At 38.6% G+C, this 28,000-nt stretch overlaps 1 protein-coding gene and 1 non-coding gene across 3 annotated transcripts in view; both read left to right on the top strand.

Moving 5' to 3' along the window:
• ZFR (zinc finger RNA binding protein) overlaps positions 1-28,000 on the top strand; it is a 44,270-nt gene that overhangs the window by 2,880 nt on the left and 13,390 nt on the right. The window contains exons 3-14 of one of the 2 annotated variants that reach the window (XM_030466971.1): positions 11,996-12,278; positions 14,146-14,290; positions 15,104-15,322; positions 16,581-16,828; positions 17,865-18,056; positions 20,735-21,023; positions 21,891-22,084; positions 23,200-23,319; positions 24,304-24,449; positions 24,803-24,965; positions 26,672-26,877; positions 27,340-27,490. In XM_030466971.1, the coding sequence (XP_030322831.1) occupies positions 11,996-12,278; positions 14,146-14,290; positions 15,104-15,322; positions 16,581-16,828; positions 17,865-18,056; positions 20,735-21,023; positions 21,891-22,084; positions 23,200-23,319; positions 24,304-24,449; positions 24,803-24,965; positions 26,672-26,877; positions 27,340-27,490 (2,356 nt within the window). Of the gene's footprint in view, positions 1-11,995; positions 12,279-14,145; positions 14,291-15,103; positions 15,323-16,580; positions 16,829-17,864; positions 18,057-20,734; positions 21,036-21,890; positions 22,085-23,199; positions 23,320-24,303; positions 24,450-24,802; positions 24,966-26,671; positions 26,878-27,339; positions 27,491-28,000 lie in introns of both variants that reach the window. The other variant, XM_030466970.1, reaches the window with a different exon arrangement.
• LOC115599989 lies at positions 9,459-9,596 on the top strand. Its single transcript, XR_003988758.1, has one exon. It is a non-coding gene; the product is annotated as a small nucleolar RNA SNORA66 (small nucleolar RNA).

The raw sequence follows: 28,000 nt of genomic DNA, 5'->3' as shown, positions 1-28,000 counted from the left end.
CAGTCCACAGCCGCTCCTCCCAGAACATCCCTTCCGGCCCTTTCACCAGCTCTGCTGCCCTCCTCTGGAGGTATCCAAGGACCTTCACATCCTCCCCTTAAATTCTGCACACAGCACTCGGTGTGAGACCACAGCAGTGCTGAATAAAGCAGAATAATCACCTGTTGCCCAGGTGGTCAGGCTGTGCTTGATGCTCCCCATGATGGGGATTTCTCTGCTGGCTCCAGGGCACACTGCTGACTGTTTTTGAGCCTTTTCCAGCCACTACTCTCCCAGTTTATACTTGTGCCAGATTTACTCTGCCCCAGGTGCTCAATCTGGCATTGCAACATGTGTAGATTTCATACCATTGATGATTACCTAGTGCTCCAATCTATCTAGATCCCTCTGCAAGGTATTTTGTCCCTCGAGAGCCAAGAGCACCTCCCAGTTAAGACCATCAGCAAACTTGCTAATGGCTCATTCAATTCCTGCATCCAGATCATTGTTAAATATATTGACTAGGACTATCCCTACCACTGAACCCCAAAGAGCACCATCTTAATATTAAATACCAATACTTGAAGGAGTAAGAAGGCTATATTGGTAGCTGCTCAGATTTTATGTCTTGTATCTAGGAAATTTGTGAGTAGTGTGTGCAGGAGTGGCAAAAGTATTTACTGTTGCAACAGTGTAAGCAGTATAGTTCTCTCAACTGACCAGATAATAGAGGAAATAGATGTTTTTATTAGTTCATAAATGCTATTTTTCATAAAGCACATCTGAAATCTCATTTCATATTTAAAGCAAACAAAAGAGCTAAGTGTCCTTCAAACCTGTAAATGATGGATTAGAAGCATTCTCATTCTTAGTGTTGTCATTGCATAAAATTTCTGCTGCACACTCGTTCAGAAATATTTGTGTGCACTACTGGGTAATAATACTATGACTTAATGAGAGAAGTATGAGATGCAAAGATTGATACAGAAAGTTTCTCTGAATACTGCAATACCTTCAATATTTGTGCTTTCTGCTAGTGGTAGTATTAGGACCCAGGGTGATAACCCTGCATGCAAGAGAAACTTCCATCTGTTATGTATGTAAATACCTGCATTAATCCATCTGTTTAGGAGCCTGAAATAAATTGTGGAATTGAGTAGTACATGTCCTAGGTTTTTTCATGTATGTGTGCACTCTGTGAGTCACCTGAACCACTACTTTTCTATTCAGTTTGAAATAAACACAGCCTATAATTGGCTTGTCTTTACTATGTAAAAATGTTAGCACTCTTGGTTCAGTACTGGAGAGAGGCACAGTTATGCTTTTGTTCCAAAATTGGCTAATTAAAGTGTGTGAATGCTGATGGATTGGGGTATTGAGAAATGTTAGGACAGAGAGGTGTGCAAATGTGGTGGTCTCATTTAATTAGCCTCCTTAAGATTTTGGTTTCTGTTAAGACAAAGAATCTTTTAAGTGTCTTGAGTTTCATGTTAGTGATACTCATACCATTCCCTGCTTAATAAGAAAGGTCACAGGTGGGAGATATTTGGGTAGTTAGGAGTGATTTAACTTTGAATTGCCCTCAAGGAGTGTGAATATAAGTGTGGTAAGCCTTCTCAGATGAGGGTAATTTCAGCAGTCATGGTCCAGACCACGTGAGTACCTGTGGGTTTGTTAATGTGTAGTCCTCTAGGCAGATGTGTGGAAGTGAACTCCTGTAATATAGTTGGTTTGGTGTTACAGTGCAGTGTTACAGGATAGTGAGGCTGATGCTGAACAGCAAAGGAAGGTGAATTGCTGTAGGTGCATAAATTAGCTATTGAGAACTGTTTGAAGGTGAAGTGTTTCTCTGTATTTGCCAGTATTTCTAATTTTCTCTTATTTCTAACTTCTCTCTTAAATGTCTGTCCCAGTTACCTCTTTCAGAGACACTAGGGCTGTAGTTCACACAGGTCTACTAGCTCAAGCTTAAGGAGAATGCTGAATCGGACTTGTCACTTATTCTGTAGTGAAAATGTCCTGATAGACTTAAACTGATATTGACTAAAACATGTATTAATCTTACAGTATTGTCTTACATGCTTCTGCTTCGTAAGTGCTTGGGGAATGAAAATAATCCTAGGTTTATCATAAGATGAATGTACTTTTATCATAGTATAGGAATTCCAAATGCTTTAGTTCTGTGAATTATATGCCCATGGTGTTTTGAGTTGCATCACATGTTAAAACATGCATTATTTGAAAAGAAAACTTCACTGAATATGACAGAGGTGCATTGTGCCGATTCTATTCGGTCCAACCAGTGTTAAGTCTTAAGTGCTATAAAACATGCAGTGTGGTAATGCTGTTTATAAAACCATTTTGACTTGTTTTGAAGTCAGTAAGATCCCACTCACAAAGGAGGTATGGCAGTGTCAGAAATGCAATAATAGGCTCTGGGCCTGTTAAAGTAGGCTGTGTGCCAGCATTGCAGTTAACTAATGATGAGGAGACAGAGGAGGTGGTGGTAACTGGGGAGGAAAGGTGCTTCGGTAATCAGATGAGCCCATGTTGTTTTTAGGAGAGAATTCTGCCATCTAGTTAAAATTTGCAGCAAGCTTATGTTTTCAGTAACTGAGCACTTGCGATGTTTTTCTGTTAATGGTATAGTTATGTCCCTTGTAGTTGAAATCTCAAAATGGATTGATGGTTGTAGGCATAACTATGGAGTGTTAAATTGCATGTAAAATTTCGTCTGCTACTCAAGTGTAACAGTGGTAGGATAAAGTGTAGTTGTATTTTTGGTACAAGAAAAGCAAACTTATAATTTAAGGCAGGAAATAGAAAATGTTTTAAGCTTTGAATACAATTTTCCCTACTACTGAAATTTCTTCAATTTTATCAAAAGCTTACCAACCTTCATGTTTTTTCTACTTAACATTCTTTATTAATAATCTGGGTGGTGGGGTGGAGTGTACCCAAGTTTGCTGATAGCACAAACTAGAAGGAGTGGCTGATGCACCAGTATTGCACTGCAGTTCAGAGGGACCTCACTGGGCTGGAGAAATAAGCTGACAGGAACGTCATGAAGTTTGACAAGGGGAAGTGCGAAGTTCTGTAACCATGAAACCCTGCACCAATATATACTTGGGGCCACCCACCTGGAAAGCAACTTGACAGAAAAGGACCTGGAATCCTGGTGGACACCAAGTTGAACCCGAGCCAGCAATGTGCCCTTGCAGCAAAGAAGGCAAATGGCATCCTGGCTGCATTAGGCAAAGTATTGGCAGCAGGCCAAGGAAGCTGATCCTTCCTCTCTAACTCAGCACTGGTGAGGCCACATCTGGAGCCTGTGTCCAGTTCTGGGATTCCCAGTGCAAGGGAGAAGTACTGGAGAGAGTCCAGCGAAGAGACACAAAGGTGATTAAGGGACTGAGGAAAGGCTGAGAGAGTTGGGGCAGTCTAGCCTGGAAAAGAGAAGGCTGGGGTGCCATATTTTTCCTGAACAGAAATACCTGAAGGAAGGAAGGAAGGGTGCAGAAAGGACAGAGCCAGGCTTTTTGCAGTGGTGCTCAGTGGCAGGGCCAGAAGCCAAGGGCACAGAATGATGCACAGGAGGTTCCCTCTGAACATCAGGGAATCCTTTTTCACTGTGAGAGTGACGGAGCCCTCCATCCTTGGAGAAACTCAGAAGCTGTTTGGAGATACTGAGAAGCTATTTGGACATGGTCCTGGGTGCCTGACTGTAGGCAGCTCTGCTTCAGTGCAATTGGGCCCTCAGGTGACCTTTCAGGTGCCTTCCCACCTCAACCATTCTTTAATTTTATGATCTGAACAGGGCACACGGTAGTACCTGGTACTTTTCCAGGCATGTATAACATCTTAAGCTCCTTTCTTTTGTCTTGTGTCTTAGAATTGTGAACATGGGTGTTGACTTGAATTTAATTACTGTTTTGATAATGAAGACAGCAGTATAGATAATAAGCTGTCCATAGTGTGCAGCTGAGTAAAGGGGAGGTAGATGCAGAGCATGTATTACATCACTGTTAGAGACACTTCTGCAGTTATGTTGTGATGTACCAGGGAGAAACATTGCAGAATTTGGTTGGGTTTACATCACATTGAGAGACTAAATGTGAGAAGCAGTAAGGATGTATTGAAAGCATGAGGATACTGTTTGAGGTGAGTTATTGATAGTATATGGTTTAGCTGGCTAGTAATGTGTATTTTTTGTTTGTAATGCAAGGACGCAAGGATGGAAGGATTTTATTTTTAGAAATGAGGAAGAGGAAGGGAAACTCGAAGTTGCTACACAGAAGTGTCTTTTTTGGGCTGTTTGTAATTAAGCTATAGAGTATGCTCCTGGGAGTTACTGAAATTTAAGAGTTCAAGAAAAAATTGCACATTTGCATTCCTTCAGGCATCTCTTTGGATTCTTAGTGAATTGCATTACAATGTTCATTCTGTTCACAAAATTTTAATAATAGGAAATAGTAATTTTTGTTAACATTCTAAAACATATATTCAGTCTTCAATGAAATTCTATGCTCATAGTGAGTAACAGGCTCTAGAAATGCAGAAGTCACTTCTGAAATGTAGAAGTACAGTAGTGTAATACTTCATGTCACCATTTTATGCTGTTTATAGTCAAGTGTGTTCAGGAAGAAAATGGGCATGTCAGAATAGCACTGTTCAGTAAACTAAAACAAAAAGAAATGTTTACCTCTTGGGAGAGTGTTTTCAGCTCCCTAAACTGAGCTGGAATACCAGCACGTTTAGGTCTGTGTGTGTTGGTAATTAGTACAAAGATGGTAACGGAAATCAGCATTGTTTTTTTCTTTGCTATACGTGCACAGGAATTACGTTGTTAAATTAGGTGAGTCAGTGTGATGAAAATTAAGACTTCACAGGGAACCTTTTAAGTGCTTCCTCTGGATGTACCTTTCACATGCTATATATTTTTCCTGGAAGTGGACTGTGTTTTTCTGAAAGGGTATTCCTCTGACAATATTTGCCACTATACAGATACATTATTAAGTTCTCTAGAGCATGACTTACTCCACAGATATCTTGATGTGGAAAATCTTACTATCTTAAGTCTTCTGAAGTTAATACCTGACAAAATAGGCAGCATTTTTATATTCAAATTCTATTTTCTTGATAAAAAAAGGTAAAGCTTTCTGTTTTCAGCACTTTTATTAGAAATGTCCAATAGCTAGAACTTAAAAAAGGACAAAAGCAAAATCTTCTACAGAAGAGAATTTAATGTTTGGTTTTTAATTAATCTTAATTTTCTGTCAATCTTTGGCTGATACAGTGCAGGAAATCCAGATATTCTATCAGCACTGCTATGTAGAAATAATAAAAAATGAGGGTTCTGACATATTTGATCTAGTAACAAATTCTCATCTGAGCATTTTGGGGAAGTTGCTCATTTACAAATCTGTATTATATGGCTATTTAACTTTGACAAACCTGTGCAGGTTTGCTAAGTAAACACCAGCTGCTATTGATCATCAGTTTCTGCCTCCTAAACAGCTTCTGATTTTATAATTTTAAGTGCTTTTTTGCCAGCTTTTTTTTTTTTTTCACTTTGGAAGACCTTTTTCTGTATCAAAGCCATTGATAGTTTTCTTGTCGAAGATTTTTGTGAAATTCAGAAAAGGTTTTTAACTGCTTCCTGAGTGTTGTATGTGTTTTGACAAGAGGATAAAAATTACTGAGAGAAATACGAAATTTGTCTAGTTTATGAAATAATTAATACAGACTAGTGACAACTGTTCTGAGAGCTTGTTCTCGTGGTGTGCACTTTTTGCCGGTGTTTAAAACAACTTGCACAAATGGAAGTGTTGAGGCTGAAGGTCTGCTGGTGAAGTATGCACCTAGAAACAAACTTTTTTTGAAAGCTGTACTATAGTTCCAGTTGATTTTGTGGTGTAGAATTGGGCAGGGAGATCTTCATAACTCTTCAACCTTGCTATTTTGGAGTAGTGGTGTGGTTTGAGCGGCCCAGGCAAATATTTTGGTACCTGCCTATATGAGGACCTGAAGACAGACCTGAGGGATCCGGGAGGGGAGGAGCAGGGAGGGATCAATATTCCCCTTTCATGTCATACGCTATGAAAGCCAGTGGGATCAGAAGCTGGGCCCCCTTCCCAGTCCCTCCTTCCCTGCTGCTTCACTGCACTCCAGGGTCTTGGAAAGGCTCCTGCTTTTCTATCAGCTCACCATAAGCTCTTCAAAATCCACATCCATTGGGTGCTGGGAAAGAGCCATGGACCCCTCTTCTGAGTTCATATTGTTATAGACCCTTAGACACCAATCTCTGTAGTCATCAAGATGAGGTTTTGTATATTTGTTCTCATCTCATGTGTTACTGTCCTTACCCTGTTCCAGTAAACCTGTTCCAGACTTGATTTCCAACCTCTAAGTCTCTCTTCCTTATTTTCCTCCTATCTTCCCTTGGAACAGTGGAGGGGGGTAATAGAGAACTTTGTTTTTTGGCATGTCCTGATTGATAAACCCTGACAAGAGGAGACTTTGCAAATGAGAGAGATTTTTACATGCTGCACTGTTTAAGAGTCAGTTGTGAGTATAGAGAGCAGTATCAAATGCTGACACCATAAAAGCAGCTGCAGTGTTATTCTGTGTCCCAAGTACCAGGACAAACCGTGCATCTGCCTTGGGAAAACATGGCACACATACATCAGACAGCAGTGTGCACAAGGCCACTGTGCTGTGGCTTTTGCTCTGGGATGAATTCTTCAAGATTGTGAACCAGTGTGGCCCCTCACCCCTGAGAAAAGCAGATTGACAGGGAATTGGAGATTAGTATCACATGGCCACAGCTTTGCTGCAGTCAGTCCTATCTAGGAAGTTTAATATCATAGTGGTATTTCATAATATATGGCACTTTTTCTCATACTAAAGCATCATAAAGGTTAGTATTTCCCATCATTAGTGTCAGTACACATCAGGTGTTATTCAAAGATTTAAGTCAAAAGTGTTTTACAAAATAGTTTTCTCATGCAGTATTGTACAATAATTGTGAATAAAGCATTAATTATCTCAGTCTTGAGGTTACTTAGGTAGGACATGGAAGATGAGGGCAAGCTAGGTATACTAAGGGGGTGTAAAACTTAATGGAATCAAACTTACTAGGGAGTAGTAACCAAAGAGGAAAGGGAGGAAGGGAAAGTAGCAATATGCATGTAGCAGTTCAGAGCAGGTAGAGAGTGAGAAAATGGCTTAAAGTGCTGGAAATAACTTGTAGTCATCTGAAATGCATATACAGAACCTGGAAAAGAACATTTGAATGTAACATGTAGACTGTAGTCTGTCTCTGGGAGGGAGAGTGATAAGGCAGTGGAATAGAAACCTGAGCCAAAAGATGAGCATTGAAGAATGTGTGTTGTTCTTAAAAAAACAGAAATTAAATCGAGCTGATTGTGATCAGCTAACAAAATAGAGGTGGCATGAATAAAATGTGTTATTTTAAAATGAAAATTTCTGGCAAAAGAGGAAATAAAATAGCCATAAAGCAGAGTAAGATTTTAAGCTGCCAGCTCCTTTATGCATAACTTTTTAAATCAAAGAATGATGCTTATTTTGATAGCAAATAAAACACTGAATTGCAGTATGAAGTTACATTGAATTAAATTGCCACAAACTGGGTTTGACTTATGTAAACGTTAATGCAGAGCTCATTTGCTTTTGGAACTGAAGGTTTTATAAACTAAGGAAAAAATTATTGAGAGGGAGAACGCACAAACACTGGAACAGGTTGTCTAAAGCAGTATTGCAATCTCTGTTCTTGGGGATGATTGGTATCTGACTGGGTGGAGCCCTGAGAAACCTAATTAACTTTAAAATTCACTGTGCTTTGAGCACTGGGTTGGAACAGATGAGTTCCAAATTTTTTTTTCAGCCTAAATGATTCTGTGATTTTTAAACTCTACCTGGTCAGTATGGAGAAACAGACTAGGTATCTTTTCATAAGAGGAGATCTGGAATTAACTTGAACTCAGAGTTCCTAATAAGGGTATTAGAATTTATTTTGTGGAAGAGAAGAATTAATCTATGAAGAAACTGGTGGTGTGGCTTAACCCCAGATGGAAAATGAGCCACACACAGCCACTCACTCACTCTGCCCAGTTGGGATGAGGGAGAGAATCAGAAGACTAAAAGTGAGAAAAAGCCATCACTGCAGACATCACCCCCCGCTCCTTTATCTTCCTTCAGCTTTATATGCTGAGCATGACATCATATGGTGTGGAATACCCCCTTGGCCAGTCAGGATCAGCTGTCTTGCCTGTATCCCCTCCCAGCTTACAGTGCACCCCCAGCCTACTCACTGGTGTGGTGGGGTGAGAAGCAGAAAAGGCCTGGACTTTCTAGGCACACTCTGTAATAACAAAAATGTTGCTGCATTATGAACACTGTTTCCAGTTCTAATACAAAAGTAGCCAGCTACTGTGGAGAAAATTAACTCGGCAGCGGCCAAAACCAGCACAAGTGGCTAAGGCACTAGGGCCGTGAGTTGGTGTTTCTGTCTGCTGTGCAGCAGTACCCAGTTGTATGTCCTTAGCCCACAGAACATACAAAGTAATTTGGTTCAACTTTTTGCAGCTGTGTTGGGGGATTAAGCTATACTGAATTACTTCCTTGTGGTGAAGAACACCCATGTAGTTTGTACCACACAGGTCAGCTGACATACGTCATCACTGCTCTAATTTGGTAATTCGCCTAAACCTTTTAGAGTCTTACTTAGAAGGACTATGTTGAAATACTTTGTGTGCTCTAATATGGAAAATCATTACTTAAGGTAGAGATTAGTAAAAGACTTGTAGAGAAGAAGCTGGTAGAGGTGGTTAGTAGGATTAGAAAAGTGATACTAAATAGGAGTAATGGCAATGAAGTTCCCTAAGGACTGGTTCTTAGTCTTCCTTAGTATTTATATTAGGATGGCATGTGATGTTAGATGCAAGGAAAATATTGTCAATCCACAGGTAACTTTTCAAGAAGCAGCTGTGAGAAAGCTACACTGTTGGGAAAGCTCTTTCTGGAGGAGAGTGGGTAGCACATCTGAAACTTCATCTGAAATGATACATACCATTCTAGCCATCTGTAGTTAAGAAAGATGAATAGCTAATACTAGGATAGGTGCACAGATGAACTGGAGGGGAGATAGTGGAATAGGGAGTCTGGCAACATAATCTAGGAGGAGGTAAATTCATTTTAGTAGATGTGATAAGGGACTAATCACCAAACAGGGACATAAACTCATGTAAGTTAAATGAAGAAGCTGTTGCAAAAATCCTTTTATGTAAATTAATTACATGAAAAGGTCTGGGCATCTTAAGGTTAGAGGTTTTTCTGTAAGTCCATGAGGAGAGAAAAGTGATGTTGTAAATTTAGGAAACATACCACCATGAATTTGTAACACAATGTTACATAACTTTTTAAAAGAAGTAGTCAATTCCAGAATATTTTTTGCAGTCTTGCAAACTCGATCACTAGCTCTGCATGATGTTGCAGAAGCGAGGGGAACAGGTTTGCTAAAGCAAACATGGTCATAGAAATGTGTCAGCCTTAAAAAACAAAATTATTTTGGCTGTTAATTCTATACCATGACAAGGAATTCTGGTACAAAAATAGCACAGAAGAAATTAAACTGTCTGCACTAGCATCTTGTTACTAGTCCTGCTAATGTTGACCATAATCTCTTCCCAGTCTGGAGACTGTCAAGTTGCTTTAATCATATATAGCCTGAAACAGAAACATTTCCTTAAACTGACTGGTACTATTACTTCATAGTGTGTTGTGAGCACTGTATTGTGTTTTCTAATAGTTACTTAAGCATCACTACATGAAACTTGGAAAACCCAAGCTAATGTATCCTGGGCAGGTCCTTGTTCTTTCTCCTTCCATTTCTACTCCCTGTGTTCCTATGTATAAGTTACACGGGTTCTGGCACTCAGCAGATTTTTGTAACGTTCAATGGTTTTGACATTTCTATTGTATCAGAAAATGAGGTCAGAAAAAAATTCTCACAATTTCAGATAGATTAATTTGTTAAATCATTGCAATCAGTAGCTTAACAAGTAGAAGTAGCAGCAGTGATGGAATAGGATGTCATGGTCCAGTTTCACTAATGGGAGAAGGGAAGAGTAACAGTGGTGAGAGGGTAGAGCAAGACTTTACTTTTTGGCAGTATTGGAATGCTGATGTAATCGGCTGCAGTCTCAGCTATACATTACTGTTTTCTTAATTTAATGTGTTTTCAGTAGATACCTATGATAATTACTTCAGAATTCATGAGTATTTTACACTTTTGTACTGTTAGTTACATAGATAATACTGGCTAATTTTATAAGCTGGCTTTCACTTTTACTAATACTGAAGTACTTCTAGTACTGATACTAAAGTACGAATACTAAAATATTTCTCACTTCAACTGTCAAAACAGAATCTTCCTAGGTATGTCATGTAGGAGTAATAGTTTCAAGCAGTGCTGGGAACTACAATAAAGTGTTTCAGTTTTCTTCTACTGTTACACTAAGAAATTGAAAATAAAATGAAACATAGTTACGAGTACAACTCAAAACTGAGTTAACTTTGGATTGACTGCAAGTGTTCTCCTAAGCTGTCGGGGGCCTGTGATGGCAAGAAGGTGAAGTCCAGGAATGGAAGTCCAATAGTAACAGAACTTTCTTTTTCTGCTGTAAAAATTGTAATTCTTAATATAATGAAGTTAATGGGTTCTCTGTAATTAAATGGACAAAATCAGTTTTCCTAAAAATAAATAAACAAAAATTACTAACCACAAGGGAGATACAGAAATGTCTTTTGCAAAAGTAGTAGTATATATGGTTAAATGTGCTTTTTTTCTAGTAGATATATCAGAGAGAATATTGCAGATTTCAGGAAAACTTGTTCCTTTTGGTTTTGAGCTGAAAAATAGACAGTACTACCTCTTTGACAGGCATGGAATTTTCTTTTAATGATGCTATGGAGATGTGAACCTATGAAGATTCTTAAATATTACTGAACAACAGAGCAGGAACTGTACTTAAAAATTCAGGGTAATCACTCAGTCTCCACATCATCATTGTTCCAGACAGTGATATTTTGCCTGTTTTACTTAGTTTGTTTAAAAATTGAACTAAGTATTCTAAGCTTCTAATCTTAATGCACAGTTACACATCACTATAGCTTCTGTTCAAATAATTAAACCTATGATGCCATCATTTTTTATTTCCACGATTAATATTTACTCATTCTTTGTAAATGGCTATATATTACTGTCCTACCTGCAAATTTTAGAGATGCAAATTAGTTTCAGCATGTGCCTGGTAGTTTGCCAGAACTCTGGTTACAGTTCTCTTGCTTGACCCAACTGTTCTTTTTATACTTCATGTTGTGAGTCAGTGGGCATCTGTACGAGCAAGTGGGGCCAGCTTTTGTAATTCTAAACATCTCTTAGAGAAATCTTCTATAGGAGGTGTGTGTATAAGGTCTCTTTTACTTAAATGTAAGAGTTCGGAGCTAGTTTTAATGGAATTCTGTAGAACCATATTACTTTACACAGTTTACTGAAAAATTTAATACAAGTGCAAGGCAGTAATAAGCTCTCACTGAAAAGTAGTATTTTTCTTAATCTTACAGGTATGTCAGTTTTATTGAAGAGCTACACCAGCATTTAAACACTCATCAGTCATGAAAAGATAGCAGTTCAGGCCTTCTATATTGTTTTGAATGAAGAATTTGTGTTCCACTCCTGCAGAAAAACCCCAATGCAAACACCCCTCTTGCTAAGAAAGTTGTCACATGCACAGTCTATGTGCTTGCACAGAAACTTCCACATGGCACATCCATTTTAATGGAGGGGGAAGAGGGTTAATAAAAGCCACTATCAGGGCTTTATTTGTGGAAGAGACAAGTGTTAATCAGAGCCAGGGTTTTGAAATGCGTAGGCATCAGCTTAGTGTGCTGGATGAAAATCGAATTATTTACTTACTCTCTTTTTCCCATATAGCCAGCAGCCAGCTTCGGGTGTAGCCTATTCCCATCCAACCACAGTTGCTAGCTACACTGTCCACCAGGCACCAGTCGCTGCGCACACGGTCACTGCAGCCTACGCTCCAGCAGCAGCCACAGTTGCAGTAGCCAGGCCTGCTCCTGTGGCTGTTGCAGCTGCTGCAACAGCTGCTGCCTACGGAGGCTACCCTACAGCACACACAGCTACAGATTATGGTTACACACAGAGGCAACAGGAAGCTCCACCACCACCACCTCCTGTCACTACGCAGAATTACCAGGTGGGTTGAAAAAAATCTCTTCTGCTGCATGATTTTTTTAAGGGATGTGTTAAAACAAGGAAGATTGTTTGGGCAAGAGAATGTGTTGATACTTAGGGTTTTTTTGTGTGTGTGTGTGCTTGTGAAGTCACTGCAGTCTGGTATCACTTTTTAGAGGTTTATCAGCACTATTACTGTAGTAGCTAAGATTCTGACCCTCATGTAATCTGCCAACCCATGTTTTACCTCCGAGTGATTTTGTGAAACTGCTGCTGAAGTAAGTGGTAATGTCTTGCCTCACATAGCTTAAGTGATGGAGTGGCTTGCAGTAAAGTGGGTCACAGAGCTGATGCAGCTGAAAAAACTATTACAATGAAATTTTTTGTGAAGGCAGAAATAATTCCTGTGTCAGATTCCTATGTGCCACAGATCTTGTGGTCCTGTGTTCTAGGACCAAACATCTGAGAACAGAAGATTGTCCTAGGAGAGGAACCTATTCTTTGGGTGATTCTGGGATAGCCTTTGTGGGATCTCAGCCTAATCTCGTGTATTTAAAAGCTTCCCCAAAAGGGAACTGTGCCTGTTTTCATGTTAGATGTTGAAATAGTCTATCACTTGTGATATTTTTTTACTTTTTAGTAAAAACTTTTTACTTTCTTTTTTACTTACTTTTTTTTTTAACTTTTTTTAAACTTACTAAGACATTCTTACTAAGACATTCCAGACTCTAAACAATATTTTGGTTTGTTTAAAAGGACTATTCTGTTGCTGCATGTTCTCAGTGCTTTTGTGCACCTTTTAGACTTTGTAGTGAATCGTAATATCAGTGTCTTTACAGCAGCATGGGTACTCACATGTGGTCAGTTATTAGATGCCTCTGGACAGATAAGAGAGTCTGCTAAATTGAATAAAAACAATTCTGGTTTACACAGGTTGTATGGATAAGAGATTTTGTTGTTACATTTCTTGGAATTAAAAATATTCTAATTTATATAGTATGTTTCAGCTATAGTAGTGCATGCCTTGCTGTCCCTCAGGTAATCAGCTCTTTATGCTTTACCATAAATATGTTGAGAATGAGAGTATACATGTACATACGTATGTTGGCTTCCAGGCCCTTCCCTTATAAGCTTACTGTCATCTCCTGAGTTCTGGATGTGTCAAATGGGCAACTTGCCTTGCCAGTATAGACTGGCAGAGACTACATACACATATGCATATGCATATACATATGTGTATACGTATACATGTACATGTATGTATGTGTGTATGGTTCTCTAGGGGACTAGCGGATATACCAAAGAGTAAAAAAGACTTTAAAAGTGTTGCTATAATACTTTAAAAAACATAACCAAGTAAACTGTTGTTAATGATGGGATTTTTAAAGCCAAGGTCATGGTTGTAAACTTGTGAGTTTATTACCATTTGTAGAAATTCACATTTTATAGAGGTCTGTGGTTGTTTTTCACTTCATACTTTACACAAATGTAGACTGATACAGTCATTAAAAAGTAGTGAGAGTAATTACTTTAAAGTGACAGTAGGTAGTAGGTGAACGTGATTTAACAGCATGAGAATAATTGCTGTATCAAGCCTGAAAAAGATCATTAGGATTGTTCTTAAGTATCTGTAAAGGTAAATTTAATTTCTTTAATGCATACATTTCATAGAATCGTAGAAAGTTAGGGGTTGGAAGGGACCTTGAAAGACCATCTAGTTCAACCCCCATGTGTATACTCTATCTTTTTTGTTAAATTGCCTCTAGTAGACCAGAAGAAAATACATTGTTTCTTTGGGTGTGCTAATGACTTGTATTACTCAAGGTACAGGTACAGTATTCCAGGTACTTAAAGGAGAAATTTACTGGATTTTTAAATTTTTTTTTTAGGATTCCTATTCCTATGTGCGCTCCACTGCCCCAGCTGTTGCTTATGACAGCAAACAGTATTATCAACAGCCAACAGCGACTGCAGCAGCCGTGGCTGCTGCTGCCCAGCCTCAGCCTTCAGTAGCTGAATCCTACTACCAGACAGGTGGGTGGAATGAGTCGAGCTGTTGTCACTGTATGCAGTCTATATAGTACTTTAATACCTTGAAACAGTTTTTTTTCAATATTTAATGTTATCCAGATTTTGTTCTTTAGCTGTCGTGTAATCTCTGATGATATATAGGAAAGAATTGCTGCATCCAGAACTTGAACATTATTGTGACATTGTCTCAAGTAACTGTCTGTGAGGTTTGGAGTGTTGCAACTGAAAACATGTTTCTAGTCAAACTTGTTGATTTCTCTAGAAATCTTGAAGTGGGTTCAAATAGTTAGTCAAGTATTTGGGCGGATTTAGGTGATAAATCAAATAAAAAGACTATTTTTAAAATTCTTTAGTTATGTAATGTATTAGGTCTTTAATTATTGTCATGATTGCTACAAAGCATAAATCCTTTTTTTTTTTTCAATTTTAAATTCAAAATAATAGGAAAGTTATGGTGCACTTTGGTTTAGTGTACTCTAGTAAGACCATTGAATGATAAGGTTGTTTAAAACCATGCCAGCACAGTTAAAAATAATTAAATAAACAAACCTTTGGCTTACTAGTGTGAGGTATGATGTGATTAAGAGTTGTTGTGTGATACACACAGCTGACTCAAAACCAAACCAAACAAACCACAACACAAAAAACCAAATACTACTACTACTAATAAAATGAAACCAAAACCCATACAAAAAAAACCCAACAAAACATATTTTTTTTCCCAACATGTCACTAAGTATCATGTAACGTGTATTTGTATTTCATTTAACTAAAACAAATCAATGTTTGTGCACTTTTATTTTCTATCCAAATTAGCTCCTAAAGCAGGATATAGCCAAGGAGCAACCCAGTATACCCAAGCCCAGCAAACACGACAAGTGACAGCTATAAAACCTGCAACCCCAAGTCCAGCAACAACTACATTTTCCATATATCCAGTATCCTCTACTGTGCAGCCTGTAGCAGCTGCAGCTACTGTGGTTCCATCTTACACTCAAAGTGCAACATACAGTACAACAGCAGTTACCTACTCTGGTAAGCATTTTGCATGTTATGTTGTTCAGATCATTACATTTCCTGCAGGAGAGGCTTCAAATACTCAGGATTTTAGCAGTTCATGTTCAGTTACATCATAGTCTACTAAGATTATCAACAGTTAAGTCATTACAAGGGCAAAGTGCTGTTTCTTTAAAAATGGTTTGATGTTTGTGTGTTGCTACTTTGTTAGATGTGAGAATATACCAGGCATTGGCATTGCTGCATGCATGGTGTTTTGTGACTTCTTGTACGCTTTGGAGGGAAAAGTTGTGGGACAGAAAAAAGGAAACACATCCACACAAATATTAACCAAGGAAGCTGGAAGGGCGCATGCTGCCATCAAACAGCAGTTAGAGAGACAGGGAGGAGCAGTCCAATAGAAATCTTTTAAGTCTGGGCTGTCTTAATCCAAAACAGGAGGAGAATGAGTGCAGAAAAGAAGACTTTCCATCATACATGAGGAATTCAAAAAGTGGTGAAAGATGATAAGAGATGTGGAATGTATGGCCAGATGGTTATCAACTGGTATATTACAGCTACTTTGAACTTTTTGTTTTGTTCTGTTTTCCATTTAATAAGGGATTTTAAGACTTCCTTGAGACAGAGCCTGATCAGAAGATTAAAATAGTTCAACCTGTAGGTGTAGCAAGTTTATAGGAAAACTGTCTCAAAGGAAAAAAAGACTGGTTTCAAATTTGATACAAGAAATCAAGCACTGCATAGCCAGGTTCTAGCTAGAGCAAACAGCTTCTCTGCACTAAAACTCTTTAAATTAATGAAATAGAATGTAAAAGCACTAGCTATGCTGCCTTTACCTTCATTTTTTTCCCCTTTCTCTACATAATGTCTGTCCTTGCCATTTGGAAGCTTGAACTGCAAATTTGATTTTGGAAGACTGCTTACTTCAAGTGGCCTTTGATAAATCTTGTATTAAAAATTTGTGTTACATCATGCTCAGTCTTACCAGATGTACTAGGAAATTTCACATATTCGTTAGGAATGCTTTTATATATCAAACATAATTGTATGTCTCCAAAGATATGTCTAAAATATAATATATGCCTGATAAAATTGGTAGCTGTGTAAACGTATGAAACATAATAAAAATTCAGACTGACTTAAGAAGATCTCAATAAATAATTTATATTCTTCCCTGCCTCCCAACTCTGTTATGCAACATGTTTTGAATCAGTGTATTATGTAATAGATACATGATGTACAGTGATGTAACGTTTATTTTATTTTGATCTTTGAGGTACCTCTTACTCTGGCTATGAAGCTGCAGTGTATTCAGCTGCATCGTCCTATTACCAGCAGCAGCAGCAGCAACAGAAACAGGCGGCAGCAGCAGCTGCTGCTGCTGCTGCAACAGCTGCTTGGACAGGGACCACCTTTACTAAAAAGGCACCATTCCAAAATAAACAACTGAAACCAAAACAACCTCCCAAACCGCCCCAGATCCACTACTGTGATGTTTGTAAGATCAGCTGTGCTGGACCACAGGTACCTGTATTACATAATGTTCTGATATACATTTGAGTCATAATCTCTTCAGTTAAAAAGTGACCCCTTTAAGAATATTTGTGTTTTTTTTAAAGACCTGATTCTGTGCTGCTACTAAAGGTATATTTAGGTGAACATGTGTGCTATTATAGAAAAAATTTTGATAAGCAAAAAGGTGGATCCTCTGAGCTTATACAGAGACGCTTCATCTGTGCTTTGGACTTCGGAAATATTCTAAATCTTAACTCTTGTTTGCTTTTTTCACATAGCAAACTTCTTAGAAAACAATGTTTTTTTCCTCAAAACTGTGAAATTACATAGATTTATAGATTTTGTGAATAGTAAGTCTGAAAAAATATTCATCACTGTATTCCAAGGTCTCAGTTGAGTTTCAGAGCGGGTGCAAGTGCATAGAAAATAAATAGCAATTCATGGACAGTTTTTGTGTGTCTCACTAAAAAGTTGTTACTCTACAGGTAGGGAAACTTATTATTCCCTACCCTGTCTGCTCTTTAGGTTGCTAATGCTGATATGAAAATAGATACCACCTCTGCATTTCATTTTCAGTACAGCTTAGTTTATGTGCTACCTTATTTTGGACTGGATTGTTTGGTTTTTTTGGTACCCTGGGTGCACTTGATCCCTGTGGTCTTGTACTTTGGGAAAAATTCATAATCAAGAATAATTCAGTGTAGAACAGGAAACTGCAATGGACATGCAGATTTCTGATCATACCAAGATTTCAATGGTAATATCTGTTGACCAGTACCTGATTGAGGAAGTGAGAAGTTAGAGGAGAAACGCCCATGTTGTATTACCTTAATGTGGAATCTTGGTGGAGTAGAAAAATATTTCTTGGTCTGAGAAGTGGCCTACCTTAGAGTGTGTCATACAGAAGAAATACTCAGCTTAGGACATAGTTCTTCTACAAGAACACTTAGGTGTTTTATGCTGTGTTCTGTGCTAGATGTATTCACATTAATGACAACTGAGGAGTACAAAGTTTATTATTTATGTGTATTGTTTATTTAAACAGACTTACAAAGAACACTTAGAAGGACAGAAACACAAGAAGAAAGAAGCAGCATTAAAAGCTTCCCAGAACACCAATAACAGCAGCACTTCTGCTCGTGGAACTCAGAATCAGCTGCGCTGTGAGCTCTGTGATGTGTCTTGTACAGGAGCAGATGCTTATGCTGCTCATATCCGTGGAGCTAAGCATCAGAAAGTAAGTTTTCTGTTGTTCTCACACAAGTTGGTCTTAGATTTCTTTCCAACATTTTTTCTCATTTTAGACAAAAGTATGAAGTAACAATATAATTGTATGCTTTTGTTTTAATATGTTCAATTCTGCTTTTTATTTCAAACTTACCTTTAATCTCACTATTAGAAGAGCTTTGTTGGAATACAGGAGGAAAAATATTGCCATGGCATCAATGAGAATGAGATGTAATGGGGGAAGTGTACAAATCATAGGAAGGAGATGTAGATGAAGATGGGGGAGAGAGCTGATGAGAACATGAGGTAGCATACTGGTGCCCCCTGACTCTTCTCAACACTTCCCTTGATGTTCATCTTCTCTGGTGCTGAGAATCTTTGAAATACTGCAAGCTGTGTTCAGAGCAAAGGACGGGACTATTATGCATCACTCCTTGGTATTTCTTTAAAAAAAATTAGTATATGGGAGCAAGGAACAATGTCCTGTAGCAGACTTACTGATGAGTGTGTTTGGAAGGCTTTTGGTAAGCAAGTTTTCTGTACTGTTTGGATACAGTTAGATGAGCACTCTGGAATGAAGGCTGTGTAACCGCCCTGTGAACTGTGTTTTAAATTTTTCCATTCAAGAATAAATTCAATGGTGGTGTAGAATGTTTGTTTAGATATCTGCTGTGGTTTAACCCCAGCTGGCAACCAAGCCCCATGGAGCCATTCAGTCCACTCAGTTGGGATGAGGAAGAGAATTAGATGAGTAAAAATGAGAAAACTCATGGGTTGATATCAAGACAATTTAACAGGTAAAACAAAAGCCACACATGCAAGCAAACTAGAAAAAATAATTCATTCACCATGTCCCATCAGCAGGCAGGTGTTCAGCCATCTCCAGATTTTTGGGTCTCTGTCACATGTAACAGTTACTTAAAAGACCAACAGCATCACTCAAACCTTCAGCCCTCTCCTTATCCTTCCTCCAGCTCTATGTGCTGAGCACGATGTCATATCTGTGCTGTGGAATATCCCTTTGGCCAGTTCAGGTCAGCAGTGCTGGCTGTGTGCTCTGCCAGCTTACTGTGCACCTCCAGCCTGCTTGCTGGTGGGATGGCTAGAGGAGCAGAAAAGGCTTTGACTCTGTAAGGGCTGCTCAGTAATAACAAAAACATCTCTGCATAATCAAGGCTTTTTTCAAAGCACATCCAAAACATAGCCCCATACTCACTGCTATAAAGAAAATTTACTCGACCCCAGCCAAACCCAGCACAGTATTACAGATTTTCATTGTAATTCTGGAAATACTAATGTAATTAACAAATGCAGTAATAATATTCTGATTTTGTAGCTCTTTGCACTTCAGAACAATGTACAGAGGGGCACCAGTAGTATCGTTCCTATTAAAATAGTTAAAACTTATAGCAGATTTAAAATATTTTCATAAGTAATTTGTTAATACAAGAACAAAAATTGTAATTCAGATAGATCTATTAGTGTTCTTTCTACAGCTATAGGTTGAGCCATTGCATTTTTGGGTTTTATCATACTCCATAGGTGAATGGAGTATAGTGTTTGTTATCCTTATGTATTTAGCTGTAGCTTTCTCCTCTACATGGATAGTTGCTAGCAACTGCTAATTCAGGATGTGATCAGTGTAAAAATGAAATCTCAAAGAACTCAATTTCTGTGGCAGACTGAAGAATCTTGTACATTCCACTGGGAAAAAAGTAATTTTGAAGAGTTGCTTGGACTGAAATTTCTAGTGTTGTGTGGTACTGCTATGTCTGTATTTGGGTGGGTAACATTTTAAAAAATAAGAGCCAGACCTAAGAAGTTCATTAAAGACATAAACTAGAGGCACATCTCAGATTTGGATTTTTTTTACTGCCATTTTCTAAACCCAGTCTTCAGTTTTGTTTTTTCTTGTTCTTACAGACTGCAGACGTTGCTTTTTCATGTGATGATCATCTGTCACAAAAAAGTAGTATTAGCCCAAGCATATTGTGAAAAGGCCTCTTCGTGTTGCTTTTAAGAATAAGCATGTACCTCTTTACTTTTCTGAGATAGTAAAGAGTTTTGAAATACATGTCTCACATCCTTCTTAACTGTCTCTGTAGATATGTTTGGTTGGGTTTGTTTTCTGATAGGAAAAAAAGACTTGTCTAAGGAATCTTGAGTTCTTGCAGGTAATCTGGAAATTCTTTTAGTACGAGTACTCTTACAGTGATCAAAACAGACACGGTTGTACTCTAATAGTGATCAAAACAGACTGTGTTGTTCAATCTTAATTAAATAACTGATCTACAAATAGTACTTGGAACCAAAATAGTTAAATGTGCTGAACTTTCTGGAGGGAGAGTAAAAAGCAACTGGACAAAAAAACAGTTGTATTGAAGCAGTTAGAGCAAAATGCTTTCTGTCGTCATCTATGCAGTTAATGGCCTAAATGTCTGAGTTTCTTTTGGAAGTAAGCAACATGAAATAGCTATTAACTACTTTACAGTTGTCACCTCATTACAGGTGACAAGAGCTTTTACATGTTCAGATTCTGTGGTTTTTTGTTAAGATCACTTTTTGTAAAGAAGCAATAACTAACTCTTCTGCTTTTTTTTTTTTTTTAGTTAAGTTGATGATTGTGTTACATAATTTTTATAGTTACTACAAGGAGATCATACTATGAATTTCTCTTTATTCTTACAGGTAGTAAAGTTGCACACAAAACTTGGCAAACCCATTCCTTCAACTGAACCAAATGTGGTGACCCAAGCTACTTCTTCATCATCCACATCTGCTTCCAAGCCAACTGCCTCTGCTCCAAATATAGCAACTAGCAGCAGCACAGTGAATTCTTCTGTTGCATCCTCTGCAGTGAAAATTCTTACTCCCACGGCAAACACAACTCTTAACACTGCATCCAACAACAAAACATCTTCAACTGCTGCTAATATACCTGTAAAGAAAATATCTACACCGAAAATAAACTTTGTTGGCAAGTACAGAAGTCAGTCTTTATTTTGAAACCTAACCTATTCTGTAATTTTTTTTAGGATTAGAGCAGCAAATACAAATATGTTAGGTTATATTTTGCATGAGTAACTGTTTTGTTCAAGAGATTTTCTGGTACGTGAAAACAAGATCATATATAATAGAGGTTTGCTTCTAAATTCATGGTGTTTTCTGCCCAGTTGTATGCACCTGCCCTGTCTTGGAGGCTTCTGTGTTCATAAGAAGCTTCCTGCCTTTTGTTTCTTAGGTAGTAGCTGCTGGAGTATAGCAGTTTATCTTACAATTGATCCTAATTTCAGTTTACACCCTGGGCTGTTAAGACAACTTACAATAGGTTAGCAGTGGATAACTGGTAGTAGAAGCAGCCTCTTAATGGTGGCAATTTAACACTGGAAACTGAGATGAGCATGACAGACATTTAAAAGGAAACACATACACAGTTGCTACACTGAGAATATACTACTTTGTTAGTACAAAAGGCTTTGAAGCACTTTTACTCATCCATTTAAAAAAAAATCTGATGACCAAACAAGGAGATAATAAATATGTATTTGCTGAGTTGTTCCCATTTAGTCCTATCTCTTAAGAGCATGAAAATTGCAATTATATAAAGCAATTTTTTTCTTCCAAAGAAAAAAACAGCTAAGTATTTAAATAACTTAAGTGCTCTGGCAATTACATATTTTAAAGATTAAGTTTATTTAACATGTTTAAGCTTTAACTAACTTAAAAACTAACAATACTGTGGCCAGAACATTGCTATTTGCAAATAAAGTCTTCGGGTTGCACATCATGTGTGATCTCATTCTCATTTTCTGAAAGTTAGTGATACAACTTTTTTTATTTGTAGGTGGTAATAAGCTTCAGACAACAGGAAGTAAACTGGAAGAAATGAAACCAGCTGAAAGTGTCAAAGCAGCTCCTGCTGCTACAGTGCAAACACAGGAAGTAAAACCAGACACAGCAGCAGAACCAGTGACTCCCACAACTCTCGCTGCCTTGCAAAGTGATGTCCAGCCAGTGGGCCATGACTATGTGGAGGAGGTATTAGTGTGAAAATGTGCACTATATTTTGTGAAAATTTGTTCAAATGAGACAATATAAAAAAGGTTAAAGTTGGAAGGCACCTTTGGAGGGCCAGTTGCATTGAAGCAGAGCTGCCTACAGCCAGGCACCCAGGACCATGTCCAAATAGCTTCTCAGTATCTCCAAACAGTGTTTGAGTTTCTCCAAGGATGGAGACTCCACAACTTTCCTGGGCAACCTGTGCCAGGGCTCAGTCACCCTCACAGTGAAAAAGGACTCCCTGATGTTCAGAGGGAACCTCCTGTGTATCATTTTGTGCCCTTGGCTTCTGGCCCTGCCACTGGGCACCACTGCAAAAAGCCTGGCTCTGTCCTTTCTGCACCCTTCCTTCGTTCCTACAGGTATCTCTGTTCAGGAAAAATATGGCACCCCAACCTTCTCTTCTCCAGGCTAGACTGCCCCAACTTTCTCAGCCTTTCCTCATAAGAGAGATGCTTCAGTCCCTTAACCACCTTAGTGGCCCTTTGCTGGACTCTCTCCAGTACTTCCCCCTTGCACTGGGAATCCCAGAACTGGACACAGGCTCCAGATGTGGCCTCACCAGTGCTGAGTTAGAGAGGAAGGATCAGCTTCCTTGGCCTGCTGCCAATACTTTGCCTAATGCAGCCAGGATGCCATTTGCCTTCTTTGCTGCAAGGGCACACTGCTGGCTCAGGTTCAACTTGGTGTCCACCAGGATTCCAGGTCCTTTTCTGTCAAGCTGCTTTCCAGGTGGGTGGCCCCAAGTATATATTGGTGCAGGGTTTCATGGTTACAGAACTTCGCACTTCCCCTTGTCAAACTTCATGACGTTCCTGTCAGCTTATTTCTCCAGTCCATCAATCTCTCTTCTCTGGTGTGTTGGTCACTCCTTCCAGTTTTTGCATCATGACTGTACTTGTGGAGTCTACGCTCCACCTCACCACCCAGATTATTAATCAAGGTGTTAAAACAGGACTGGACCCAGTCTTAACCCCTCTGATACACTGCTAGTTTCGAGGTTCCAGACAGGCTCTGCATCAGACAAATCTCTTCATCAGCTTTGGCTTTGCTTTACGTTTTTTTTGACGATGCGTTGTCACTTGATTTTCCAGGTAAGAAATGATGAAGGAAAGGTGATCCGCTTTCACTGTAAACTTTGTGAATGCAGTTTTAATGATCCTAATGCCAAGGAGATGCACTTAAAAGGGAGGCGGCACAGACTTCAGTATAAGGTTAGTAGAAATGCTGATATTTCTGTTGAATGTCCACTGGATGGCAATTTACTGATGACAAGTTCTTACATTTAAAGACTAGGCAAGAGCAGGTACTCTTGGGAGAATAGGCTTTTAAAAAAAGGTAGATAAATGTACTTCTCAGGTGCTAAAAGAAGTAATGCAGCCTGTGAAACTGTATTTTTGTTTGGGTTTTTAAAAACATTTTGAACACTGCTTTCAGGCTATCTTTTCAACAGTAAAGTATGATACAACTGTGCAAATAACAGGTTCTTTCTTTTGCTTACAATGAATTTTGAATAGCGTAAAATAGTAGTAGTCAATGTTTTTGACAGGACAAACCTTGTAAAGCTTTCGTGGAGATACTTGAGAAACTAGTGCTGCAGATTTTTCACTCGTGAATGGAGACACCTGTACTGATATATTGTGCAGATTTTGTGTATTATAAGATTATATTGGGAAAATCTACTGTGGTCATAGGAGTTAACAGTGGACCCACATAATCACTAAAGGGTTAAAAGAGGAGCAAATATTACCAGAAAATTTTATTCAGTAACTCAGGGTTATGTCCAGTATGAGGGACCCTTCAGGAGCAGAGAATCAGAAAGCACACTCTAATTAAGATGAAATGTTTTTTTTCTGGCTATACAGTAGTCATACTTCTACAGATTAATTACTTACATCATTAGTACTGAATTAATACCAAGCAGATTGCTTGGTATTCCATGTATCATTTTAATCTTAAATTGCTTTGTGCTCATGTAAGTAAAGAGGGAATTTATGCTAACTCTAATATGTTGCTGTTTCTTTCCTTGAAAATACCAGACAGATTTTTCTTCAACTACTCACTCAGTGCAGTTCCAAAACTGCATTTTATTCCCCTTGATTTCGTCATACTCCACTAGTGTATATTAAATATGTCAGGACTGTAACCTTGAGATGACAAGGAAAACCAACATTTCATTAATTATTTTTCTGAGCTAGAAAAAAGTAAACCCAGACTTACAAGTAGAAGTAAAGCCCAGTATTCGTGCAAGAAAAATTCAAGAAGAGAAGATGAGGAAGCAGATGCAGAAAGAAGAATACTGGCGAAGACGAGAAGAAGAAGAACGCTGGAGGATGGAAATGAGGTAATGCATTCTGTTTTATCAGTGAATGAAACAATAAAATCTACTGCTTCTGTAGTTTCTTATTTTGAACATGTGTTTTGGGTCTTGTTTTGAATTAAGTTGTCATTATCCCTCTGGGATTTTTGTTTGGTAGTGTTCAGTTTCTCTGAGGAATGCAGATTTACTAGAATTATCTTGCTGTAAATTCAGATTCTCTTTCAAAATAGCCACTCATTTTAGTTACCCTCTGGAGTTCACTGGTGATTGCTTATGATTACTAAAAATGAGTTAGTGAGGACATACAAGAATTAATATAAAACTGTTGCAAGTATTAACTGTTATATAAAGAGGACACTTTGATTGATGTGCTTCAGGCGATATGAAGAGGACATGTATTGGAGGAGAATGGAGGAAGAGCAACATCACTGGGATGACCGTCGTAGAATACCAGAGGGAGGATATCCTCATGGTCCTCCAGGACCTCTGGGCCTGCTGGGTGTTAGACCAGGAATGCCTCCTCAACCCCAAGGACCAGCTGTGAGTTTCTTAACTTGAGAAAAAAATTAAATCATACTGACCAGGAGGCATAATTAAGAAGTGTAAATTCTTCAGTGTTACTTCAATTATCTGCAGTGTTTCTTAATAAGGATTTTAAAAAGCAAAGAAGAAATTATGTCCTAATAAAACTGTAGGTAGACCTGTCTTCCAAAGTAAGTCAATTGAAATCACAAAAGGATGCCCTAAAGATATACTTTAAAATACAAGTCACTCTAGGTTTCTACACTACTTTTTATTTTATTTAATTGAGTTATAGATTGTTATATATCTAATTGTGGACAAATACATGGATAAAAAGCAGTTGGATCACCAATCTCAGAAGATAATGGTTAGTGTTGAGTCATGCTTTACCTGGACATCTGTAGCAAGTACAGTACCACATGGGTTTATCCTGAGATTTGCCTCATTAGCATCTTGTCAGGGATCTCAAAGGTGACAATGTCAGTCCACATGTGTAATGTTTGCAGCTGCCATGAAGCTGAGTAAGGTTAGGGTAGAGAGAATAGTTAATATCTTGAAGGGCAAGACTGCCACCCAGAACGACCTGGGCAGACTAGGAATAAACCAACAATTTTTCAAGGACAAATGCCTAGTGCTGCTGATGAGAAGGAATAGCCCCTTGCACTGAAACGGGCTGGGGAGGGACTGGCTGGGTAGCAGCCCTGTTGAAAGACAGGCAGAGAGTGTGAAAGACAGGCTCTCTGATTGTGGCAGAGAGCAAGCTGAACATGAGTCTCTGCCCTCACAGAAATGAAGGCTGACAGCATCCTGGGTTATATTAACAGGAGGATAGTCAGTAGATGAAGGAAAGTGGTCAGCTTTTATTAGACCAAACTACAAAACTGCATTCAGTTTTGGGTTTTCCAGTACAAGAGAAATACTGTGAACTGTAGCAGGTTCAGTATGGGGCTACCAGGATGGTCAAGGGTCTGGAACACAGGCCTATGAGGAGACACTGAGGCACCTGGGCTTGTCCAGCCAGAAGTAGAGACAGATAGGTCCTTTTGGTTGACATAACAAACTGATACCTGTGTGTTACAAAGGCAGTGCAGGCAGGCTTTCTACAGTCATGAGGGGAGTGAGATCCAACCAGCATAAACTGAGACAAAAGAAGCTCAAATTGAATACAGGAAATCGTTGGGGGGGTTTTTTATTGGATTTTTTTTTTTTTTTTTTTTTTTTTTGCACATATATTGTGTAGCCTCCATTTTTGGCAGTTTTCAAACTGCCACTTCATCCACTAAGTGGATAAAGCCCTGAGCAGTGTGATGCAATCTTTTATCAGGCCATGCACAGGAGGCTGATCTAGAGGGCCTGAAGTGTGTTTCTGTTTACATTCTGTCATTCTATGAAAACATTGTGGTCAGTTTATTTTGCAGCAGTATGCTGTATATCCCAGTTGACAGAATGACACTAGATACTTATGCTGGGGAGATGCTTTTGGTCCTTGGATTCCACAGTTCCGTAATTGTTTTATTTTGATACATTTCACCTTTTTTTCAGACATGATTGTTTGTGACTAGTGTAACTTGGTAAGTATGCATCAGTTCCTGTTTTGTTATATTTCAGCAGTTTTAAGGTTTGAATATTCTGTCGTTTAGCCGTGTATTTCTTTTTCATCACTTGCAGTTTGTGAACCTGGAAGTGCACCCAGTTTTCAGAAATCTGCTTTTTTGTCTATTCAGCCTCTGCGTCGCCCTGACTCCTCTGATGACCGCTATGTGATGACCAAACACGCAGCTATATACCCAACAGAGGAGGAGCTTCAAGCAGTCCAAAAAATCGTTTCTATTACTGAGCGTGCATTGAAACTTGTTTCTGACAACATGACTGATCATGAAAAAAGCAAAAACAAAGAGGGAGATGACAAAAAAGATGGCAGTAAAGACAGGTATGTAAAGATGGGAGATTTAGTTTAGACATCAGGAAGAAATTATTTCCTGTGAGGGTGGTGAGACGCTGGCACAGGTTGCCCAAGGAAATTGTGGCTGCCCATTCCCTGGAAGTGTTCAAGGCCAGGTTGGATGAGGCCTTGGGCAACCTGGTCTAGTGGAAGGTGTCTCTACCCATGCAGGGGGGTTGGACCTAGATAGTCTTTCAGGTCCCTTCCAGCCCTACTCATTCTATGATTCTATTATTCTGTGTTTTTTTAACTACTTTTTAAGAATGTTATCTGAAGTTTTTCCTTAGGCTGTTATCAGTGAGTCTTCTAGGGATTCTCTTCTCTTTGGGTTTTGATATGGTTGAAGTCACTATGGTCTTGAGTATGTGGAATACTTCCCTTTTCTATCTTTAGGTTTACTTTTGAGGTTTAAATATTATTTTAAGTGCAACTTCTAACTATAATTCACAGAGCTTTGAAAGGAGTTTTACGAGTAGGCGTTTTGGCTAAAGGTTTGTTACTCCGTGGAGACCGAAATGTCAATCTTGTTTTGTTATGTGCTGAGAAACCTTCGAAGACCTTACTCAGTCGTATTGCTGAAAGTCTTCCCAAACAACTTGCAGTAAGTAGTGTTCTGGTTTTTAGATCTCGATTTTTGTAAAGATAATACAAGAATCTATCCTCAAGTTAAATGTCTGCAGGGCTTACTGTCCTTCATTTTGTAGCTCAGGTTCAGTTTATCACTATTTTCTGAGTTTTTACATCTGAATTCAGGGACTATGCTGTGTGGTTTGGTTTCTATATATTGTGCCTATACAAGTGTCTAGGTGTTTATGCTGGTGGTGTAGTAAAAATCATTATTTAGATTTAATTTTACTGGGAAGTAGAAATGAGCAGAAGATAGCCCGTTACCCAGTTATCAGAAGCCATAGAGGAAATTTGTACAATGATAACAGGAAACTTGCTTCCTGAAGGTCAAAATTCTCCATTAATGCCAGTCTGTACTTAAATCTTGTTTCCAATTTGAATGTCTCAGTGTTGTGTAGTTCCACAAGTAAAGCAGGTCTTGTAGGTTGGTTCGTTTATTTTAATTTGCCCCTTTAAAAAAAAAAAAAGTACATGGCGTCTTAGA

Source organism: Calypte anna, chromosome Z (assembly GCF_003957555.1).
Source record: "Calypte anna isolate BGI_N300 chromosome Z, bCalAnn1_v1.p, whole genome shotgun sequence".
Lineage (NCBI taxonomy): Eukaryota > Metazoa > Chordata > Aves > Apodiformes > Trochilidae > Calypte > Calypte anna.
Note: the sequence above shows the minus strand (reverse complement) of the source record. Positions and strands in the feature narration are given on the sequence as shown.